The sequence below is a fragment of the Belonocnema kinseyi genome, chromosome 1 (genome assembly GCF_010883055.1).
Source record: "Belonocnema kinseyi isolate 2016_QV_RU_SX_M_011 chromosome 1, B_treatae_v1, whole genome shotgun sequence".
Taxonomy (NCBI): Eukaryota; Metazoa; Arthropoda; class Insecta; order Hymenoptera; family Cynipidae; genus Belonocnema; species Belonocnema kinseyi.
Window position 1 is genome coordinate 105,432,164 of NC_046657.1, and position 9,786 is coordinate 105,441,949.

At 38.2% G+C, this 9,786-nt stretch overlaps 1 protein-coding gene across 1 annotated transcript in view; it reads right to left on the reverse strand.

The window, feature by feature from the left end:
* Positions 1-6,590: 6,590 nt before the first annotated feature.
* The window catches only part of LOC117169248 (glucose dehydrogenase [FAD, quinone]-like), a 12,307-nt gene continuing 9,111 nt past the window's right edge, over positions 6,591-9,786 (reverse strand). Inside the window, exons 2-5 of the mRNA XM_033355526.1 lie at positions 8,818-9,054; positions 8,578-8,733; positions 8,353-8,505; positions 6,591-8,277 (exon numbers count right to left, since the gene is read on the reverse strand). Of these exons, the coding sequence (XP_033211417.1) occupies positions 7,030-8,277; positions 8,353-8,505; positions 8,578-8,733; positions 8,818-9,051 (1,791 nt within the window). The 5' untranslated portion in view covers positions 9,052-9,054 and the 3' untranslated portion in view covers positions 6,591-7,029. The remainder of the gene's footprint in view (positions 8,278-8,352; positions 8,506-8,577; positions 8,734-8,817; positions 9,055-9,786) is intronic.

Here is a 9,786-nt window from a genome sequence, read left to right on the forward strand (position 1 = left end):
ATCTCATCAAAAAATCTAATGCTCTCAAGCCACGATGTGATAGCCGTGTTAAGGGCTGAAAGGTACCAGGGTCTACAAATCCTTAAACACCCTGGCTGCCCCCTTTAGTAGAGGCAGACAGGCAGGGGTCTCAAGGAAGGTGTCTTAACGGAGACTTTGGGACACCAGGTCGAATCCCATAGTATGTAGACCCGCCCCCTGCATGCCGGGTTCTGCAGGGGGTAATCCTTACTTCCCTAGGTTCTCATAGGATTATGATAGGGTCACGCAAAATAAGGCAAACTCAAAAAAATGAGGGTCCCATTTCGGGTCCCTCCTCTAAACTACCGCCGACAGAGGAAGGTTCTTTAGAGTGCAATTTGAGGATCCTTAGGAAGCTCAGCTAATAGAACTCTCGGTGAAGAGGAGGCACCGTAGTGGAGCACAAAAAAGAGAGACCGCAAAGTCTATCTCCCAAACAGTAGACAAGGCTCCCCACAGGGGGCAGTAACTACAGGTTCTACCCTTGGAACAACTCCTCAGGCTCATCCTATGGGCAAAACAAAAAGGAGCTATGAAGAAACTCCTCCCAACGGGGAGGTTATCCTGAAGCCTGTCTAATTCTCGAGGATCTGGAAAGATTGAGCGAGGAAATCTCTAAATAGATGGACGCTTTATTCCGCTATGAGCGCACCCCCAGACTCAACGACATATTTATCAGGTCGGGGGCCTTCATAGTCGAGACCGCCGACATCTGGTCGAGAGACTGGATAGTGGAGAGGACTCTAATATTAAAGCTGAAAGAAGGACTATACCTGGAAGTCAAGGGAGCGTCTTAGCTTCCAGAACCCGACCCTGAAAACTGATTTGTGGAAGGTGTATTCCAACAGGCAGGGATCCAGGCCGAAGGGGAGAAATTAGATTCTAGTATTCTGTGTTCCCGAAACCTCAATTAGAGCCCTTGCGGCTCCGGACTGTCCGCTCTATTTGGGGCAGTTAGGTTTACCTTCGAGGAGACCTAACTAGAATCCGTAGAGAGACCAGAAACTTTAGCAGGTGCTCCAAATTAGCCTTTCAATGGCTGAAAAGGGAATCTCCATGATGCAAGACAGGGCTCGCTCTATTTCAAGAACCAAAGTTATGCAGGGAAAGGATTAGTGGCTTGTCAGAGTCTAGCTCCATATATATCAGGGGCCGCTGGAAAAAAAAACCAAAGACATACATAGCTGACAAGAGTATGGATGCGATTTTGGTGCCTAAGATTTGCTACAAGGATCTCACTTTTATTAGGTGTGGGGGAGCACAAATATTATTGCCAGAAGAAGAGGTTCATTTGAATATCTAGCGGGTCTATCTAGCTCCCACATTCCAGAATAATAACAGGAGCGAAGTTTTTCGATTTCACTCTGTGCTCGGTGGAGCTGAGGAGCAGGGTAGTAGACTGTACTACCGTCCCAACAAGAAAAGTCGTAACTAATTTCGGATGAATCCCCTGCCATCCCAATTTCGGTTAAGTTGACAGGGGACTCATCCGAAATGTAGTTAGGTCTTTTCTTGTTGGGACAGCAGTGTAGAGTCTCTGATGAGGAGTCCGTCTCGAACCACAAATATATTTTGTTTCAGCTAAACCTGGGAAAACAGGCGGTTTTAAAGATCAGAAGCCATGGAAATATACTTTGGGACTCATGTAAAGAGAAACGCAGAAGAAGGCTTGTAGAATTTCCCACAAACTATTGTAACATGTATTAGTTAGAGCATGCTGCGGATTTTCTACTATAAGCTCTGACTACATCATATGAAAACAATTGTACAAGCACAATTAAGTCTAGATACGGAGAAAAATGGTGAAATATCAACCTGGAGATACTTCGCAAAAAGACAAGAACGTTATGCAACATGATAAATAGAACTAAATTGCCTTCAGATATCTATAATATATATAAATATCTATATCTATAATAAATATAATATCTATAGTAAAGCCCATTTTGAATACAATAAATATATAACAAAGTATAAACAGAAAGACTGGCGGTGCTTCTGTGAGAAATCGGAAGGCATTCCGCAAACAGCGAGTCTCCACAAGATCCTAACGAAAAACTCGGAACTCGCTATGGGATAATAAGGCTTGAAACTAGCGAGTTTGCCGAAGATGCAGAAGCAACGTTAAACCACCTGATAAAAATCCACTTCTCGGGTTTTCAGCGAATATGAACCGACAAAGAGGAGCAAGGTTTGGTCGAAGAATCGGAGATAGCTAATTGGAATTTCGCCTCCAAGATCGTAGACAGCTGGAAGGTGGGATGGCCCGTAGGGTCCCTCTGTCCCTTTAAATCGCCAGGGGTTCATGGCATCTATCCTGCGTTTTTACAAGGCCTGTGTTTTTCGCCCCGCCAGTGTCAAAATTATTTAGTGCAAGCATTGCTCTAAAATACGTGCCATCTGCATAGAAGGAAGGTAGAGTGAACTTTATTTCCAAACCTGGGAAAGAGGTTCACACTGTTGCAAAAGATTTTCGACCGATGAGTTTAACGTCTTTTATCCAAAAGATGTTCAAGAGAGGCTGATCAAGAGATATGACAGGGATGAGGTGCTTTTTTTGGCCTCCTTACTGCACAGAGGACTGCATACTTTTCAGGAAGGCTGCTTGGTAGAAACGGCACGCCATGCTGTTAAGTATGAATAAATTGAAGCAGCTGGATCAGAAGGAGTATGCTGTGGACACGTTCATGGATATAGAGGCACGCCTTTATCAATACTCCTCCAGAACTTATCTGTCCAGAGGATTTATGGTGCGGCGTGCCAAACCAGCTCGTAAGCTGGATAGGAAGCATGCTACGCTGAAGGACACTCGAGGCCAGCTGCGGAAAAGGCCTATATAATATAATAAAGCCAAAAGTTTTGCACAGGGGGTGTCCGGTCATTCCTCCTGTGATGCATGGTAGTGGATGGATTCCTTCGTAGGCTTAGTAAAGAGGGGCACTATACCATGATTTACACCGATGACTTTGTAATCCTCGTTAGGGGGCCCATCTTTAAACTTTTATGGGTCTGACAAGGTCAGTGCTGCACATCTTAGAGCTCTGGTGCGATAGCTCAGGGCTCTCGATCAATCCGGAAAAGACAAGTATGGTAATTTTCACGAGAAACTACAAGGTTCCGAAAGTCGATACTCCTGTATCTTGTGGTGGGAGGCTGACATTTTCAGATTCAGTTAAATATCTGAGAGTAGTCATAGATAGCAAACTGAACTGGGCAAAGCACCTGGATACCTAAAGCAGGAAGTTTAATCATGACTTTTTTGGATGTGCAGGAGAGCCTTTGGGCTAACGTGGGGTCTATGTTTTAAAACGCCTGCATGGCTTTACTCTGCTGTCTTTGAACCGCGGCTTCTTCATGCCGTCGTGGTATGGTGGCCACGAACGGAACTTTAACAGAAGCAGGACAGGTTGCGACGATTATAAATGCTAGCGTTCAGGGGTTTGACAAAAGATATAAGCACTAAGCCCACGATGGCGATAGCTTCATGCTCTGTGAAGAACCCCTACACGTTGTGATAACTGCAAGAGCGGCACACGTGATGGATCGCTTTGCAAGAGTAAACAGATATACTCGGGGGACTAAGCACAATAGACTCCCGAGTAACATCAGCATACTGCCGATTCTAGAGATGAGGCAAGAGAAAATAGCAAAACGCTTCAACATCACCAAGAATTTCTGCGTTTATATTCCATTCAGGGACAGGTCGAAGGAAAATGGTAATTTGCTCCTCCAAGGGGAAATCTGGTATACGGATGGCTTCAGGGGAGAAAAAAGGTCAGGAAAAGGAATCTATGACAGCGCTAGAAACAGGGGGATGAGGATCCTTCTTGGGAAAGATGCTACCGTTATTCAAGCGAAGGCCCTGGCTGTCCTTTGCTATTCTTACACATTATTAGAAGAAAAAGCTGCTGACAGACAGACTGCGATCTATTCGCACAACCAAGCGACACTATCTGCGGTAGGGAAACCAGAAATAACATCAGAACTGATTTGGAAATGAAAAATGGCATTAAACCAACTTACAGAAAAAACTGAAGTGGTTCTCAACGAAAAAACGGACCAGTTGGCAAAATGCGGGGCGGCAAGTGAACACATAGGACCGTACCCAGAACTGGGACTAGCATCTTGCTGCATCGGTCTTGCCATCAAAAGCTGGATGCGTACAACAGAAGACTCGGAATATTAGAAGAAAATTTGGGGCAGCCGACAGGCGAAATCCGCCGTAGGCTACAAGTGCAGAATGGACAGAGTTAGGGAAATTCTGGGTTTGCCAAAGAAAAAGGTAAGGACAGTGGTTCAGATGTTCACTGGGCACAACCACTTAAACTACTTGAACTACTAACTTCTTGTTTGAAAATTCATCTTTTGGGTTGGAAATAAAACTACTTGGTTAAAATCTAAGCTCTCTTTGTTTTAATTTATTTGGTTGGTTTAAATTTCATCTATTCCAGTTGAAGATTCATCATTTCAGCGATAATCTTGGTCGGAAAGTTATCACTTTATTTCATTATAAAACCATTTTTTTTGAAATTGTCATGGAAATTCAATTTCTAGTTAACAATTGATCTCTTATATTTAAAAATTCGTCTTTTTTCGATTAAATGTTCATGGTTAAAAATTCATCATCTTAGTTCTAAAATCCTAAGTATGTTTGAAGATTATTTTTTTCAACTAAAAGTTTAACTATTTCATTTTTGGTTCACAATTAATCTTTTCAGTTGAAAATTCATGTATTTTATTGAAAATTCATGTGTTTGATATAAATTAATGTTCTTAATTGAAAATCATCATTTGAGTTAAAAATTCAATATTGCAATTAAATGTTTATCATTTTAATTGAAAATCCTTCGCTTTTGTTGAAAATCGGTTTTTCTGATGAAAAAAATGTTCTATATAATTCTTTGTTAATAATTCATCTTTTTAATTGAAAATTTATGTATTTTCTTGATAGAAATTAATGTTCTTGATTGGAAATTTATTTTTTTGAAAATTAATCTTTTCATTAATTTCAGTTAAATTGTCCACATTTCACTTGGAAATTCATCCTTGTGATTGAAAAGAAAACTACTTGGTTGCAAACTATACTACTTTGTTAAAAATTCATCTATTTCAGTTGAAGATTGAAAATTTTAGTTTGAAAATCCTAAGTTTGTTTGAAGATTAATTTTTTAAATAATTCTAACTATTTCATTTTTTATTAACAATTGATCTTTTTTAGTTGAAATTCATCAATTTTCTTGATTGGAAATTTATCATTTTGGTTTAAAATTCAATTTTCTAGTTGAAGATTCACCATTTTATATGAAAATTCATCAGTTTTTTGAAAATTTATTTTTTAATTAATTCCAGTTAAATATTCAACATCTTACTTAGAAATTCATCCTTGTAGTTCCCGGGTGGAAATTTAAACCGGGGGCTGGCCGGTCTACGGCTGGAGAGCCCGGCTTTTACTCGGGAGCTGGCCGGGGTTTCTGGTCGGAATCCGACCAGCATCGTCACGCAGCGCTGGCCAGCGCCCGGCCATGGAGTATGGCCAGGAGCTGGCCGGGAACTGGCCGGGGATTCGATCGTGGCCCGGAAAATATTAATTGCTGCTTTACCAGATTTAAATAATTCGTGTTTCAATTTTATGAAGAGCATCTGTCACTGAGTTAGGGGATCAATTTGATTCTTTTTTACTGTAGAATTGGAGCATATTAATATATAAAATTCCACACGCCAAGCACACAGGCAACATTAACTATTTTTACATAGTCTTTGAGAGACCTATACATAAATCTAACGCCTAGCAGTCGGGATTGCTAACCACTGCGCTATACCGACAAGTTGAAACTCGTTGAAAAAGCCATCCTCATGAGCTACAGTTCAGAAAAGCTAAAGTACCAACTTTTAAGTACTCTTTTTCTAATTATTTATTATTATGCGGCGTTATGTAAATATAAAATACACGAACTTTGAACAGGAATATCAGTAATACACTTTTTAAATAAATAATTTACATCGATTACAATTTTTCTTCGCGTGATGTGTTTTTTCCCCCGTTTTAGACTATTTTACAACTTTTTACCATGACAGGAAATGTAATTTTTTATGAAACTTTGCAATTTTTCATAAAGATGGAAATTAGAATATTTTTCTTAAAAGAAAACAAAGTGTGTGTGTGGGTGTGGGTGGGTGGGTTTTTGGATGTGTGTGTGCATTGTATTGTATTATATCATTGACCATGTGTATAAAATCAATCTTTGCCAACTATTCTTGTATGCATAGTACTATACGCAGCCAATATGCGTGTCACATAAATTGAACGCTATTTTTTACCCCTAAAAACTCTTATTTTGATATCCAACACGTGCTATAATCACGTTAATTGATTTAATGTGTGAAAATTCTCATTTGCGCCGCCATATTGAATTCGCCAGTTTGAAATTCTTCTACTTTAATCAATTTTTTGTAATCATTGATACTGAAACCATATAAAAAGCCCATAGTAATAAAAACAATTATGTTTTCCTCAAAGATATATTTCAATTGATCGAACAAATTTGACAGTTACTAACTTTCGTCCACTGATATAGGTCCGCCATTTTGAAAATTCAAAAATCATTATACGACATAAAAAAGTAGAAGAGATAAAAAAAATGTTGAGCCCAATAAAATTAATTTATTTCAACATTTGAGTTCGACAGAGAATGTATATAGTAAATGAAATATCAGATCATGAAAAAGAAATATAAAAACTAATAATATAGAGTGTATAATAGCATAAAATGTGATTAAACTTAAAGTGGAATTACATAATCAACCCCTCTTCAAAGTTTTTGATGTAAAAGTACCTTATCTTTCTTAAGATTCCAATAATAAACTAAATCCTGCGTAAATTTAATCGTGCACATGATTAGTAAAGTTAGAATAAAAAGCTCAAGTATGTAGAACTGTAATAAATTTATATAAATAAAAAGAGCGCGTACGCAAAAACTTTTCCTTTCTTCCTTCATCGATTTTTCTTGATTATTTCCTAATTTTCCAATCTTCCTTAATCATATCACTGCCTTTTTCCGCAATCATAATAGTCGCCGCAACTGGATTCCCTCTGACAACAGCTGGCATATTCGAAGCATCAATAACTCTAATTCCTTTTACTCCATAAACCCTTAATCTTGGATCAACAACAGCCCCCGAATCCCTAGTTCCCATTTTACAGGTCCCAACATAATGGGATGTTAAAGCAGCGTATTCCACCACAATACATTTAAAGTATTCATCACTCCCGAATTTGAACTGCTTGCAAGGTGATTTTGGTACTTTATTAAGCTGATACCCACTATCTTTAAAAGTTTTAGTATCTGCAAGTTTCAAAACAACGCGAATACCTTCAACCAAAGTGTCTATGTCAGATTGTGCTGTAAAATTTCCAGGGAAAATCAACGGATTGCCAAAAACTGGATCGGTTTCATTAAGTTCAATATGCCCTCTAATTTTTGGTGTAAGCAGAAACACGGATACACTAAAACTATCATAATAAACAGAGGGTTGATAGGATAATTCATTCGGATTGAATTGCAATTGAATATCAGGAGCATTCTCATTGTCTTCGAATTTTGTTTTTACAAAAGCCATAACAGCACCAATACCTCTTGTAGAATCTGGACCGTCATGTGTTTTTAAATAACGGAAAACATCCTCTTTCATATTCTCCAAATTTGTCAAAGTCGAGTAGCTTTTATTTGTGAAGGAAAAATCAAGCTTTCCAATTTTTATGTGGTTATGCATATTCCGTCCAACTGGCAAATCTTGAATTACTTTAATGTTACGTTTTTCCAGAATTTCCTTTGGTCCGATTCCAGACAGCATGAGTAGTTTTGGTGACTCAATCGTACCTGCCGAAAGAATAATTTCTTTTTTGGCATAAGCAATTTTAGATTTTCCTTTATGTGTATATTTCACACCGAGAGCTTTTTTTGCTTTTGGGTCAATTATCACGCTTGTTGCATGAGCTTCAGTTTTAATAAAAAGATTTTTTCTCTGGTTCCTGATTGTTCGAATGAAACCGGCATTTGTGCTTACACGAACTCCATTTTTTATGGTCCATTGAATGTTAGAAACACCTAATTGTGTTTCACCATTTGGGTCTGTTAGTTTGTATCCTAATTCCTCAAAAGCTTCCATTGCTATTTTTGTGTTTACATCTGTGTAGGGATATTTTTGGACACTTTGGTATCCTCCAGTCGCATGATATCCTGGATTTTCATTTATTATCTGAAGATTACAAAACAGATTCAAGTGAACATTTCAACTTAAATATGAGTACAAAATGCTTTTTAAGGTTCTTACATCTTTGTCGCCATTGTCTTCTGATTTTTTGAAGTAAGGCAATACTTGGGTGAAATTCCAGCCAATGTTCCCCAGTTTGGCCCAATTGTCGAAATCGACTCGATTTCCTCTCATGTATACCATTCCATGAACTGAACTTGAACCACCCATCACCTATAAATTTATTACAAAATATTTTTTCGTGCATTTTATATTTTATTTTAAAAAATGACAAAATAAACTTAACTTTCCCCTAACAAATGAACAGGATTTTGTTTTGCAGGAGTTGATGTCTGGCTGCACTTTATAGGTGTACATGATATTACTTCCAGAAAGGAGGCCACCTAAAGCTGGCACTTCAACCACTCTTGGTTCCTCTACACCATCTTCCAATAAAAGTACCTAAGATAATGGGAAATCATATTAAAATGAAAAATTAGTATTTTCGGATGCTTAGATGGTTATTCTATTTGCGACATAACATACATTCCACCTGTTGATTTCGGTTAATCGATTTGCAACAACACATCCGGCTGAACCAGCACCAACAATTATAAAATCATATTTCTTTGGTTCAGCTTCTAGATTAGAATTGTTGTCTCTTGATGATGAAAATAAATTAACAATAAAAGCTAAGAAGAGAATTTGAGCGGGTGAACAGGCCGAACTGCTTGGATTTGAAGCACATTTTTCAGAAAGATTTGCTGGTACCCACGTCATAATCTGAAAAAATTTGAATTGGAAGAGAGTGGGGTATGGTACCGGAATTTAAATAAATTTGTACTATAGTTTATAATTGAAATATGATTTTGATGTCTTTACATTTTTCTCCGAAACTTATATTATCAGGTTACATATGTCATTACTAAAAACCTTTTTTTAACTACGTCATTATATGATATTTAATTAACTCGTTAGTCTTTTATTTCGGTCAGCGTACCCCACACCATGGGACATGGTGTTTGTCATATTACTGCCGGATATTTGAAGAATGTGAAAGCTTTGTAGAATAAAAAGTGCACAATATTATAATTCTTGAGAGAACAGTCCAAGTCCGATAACTTTCCAACTTCGGGACTGTAGGGGCGGAAAATACCAGGAATTTCGGACTTACCAGATGCCCCCTCTAGTAGCACGATATTATGTGCGCGCATGCGTAAATCATGGGCGCAAATCATGAGGAAAATAGCACATGTAGTGGGAGAACCACAATTAGTGTGCGTGCCGTACGTGAGATGACGTTTTAAGGCGAGTATACACTTATCGGATGGTAAGTTATTGGACTTGTACTGTATAATGTAATGAAAAAAATCACTCGAGACATGATAGTTGTTATGTCCTTGAAAATATCTCATACAGTCTGTCAAGTTAAAGCGTGGGTGGCTTTACTCGCAGTGGGTAAGGTGTATCGACATGATTTTGGTGTCAAAATATTAAGAAGAGCTCCCTCTTTCA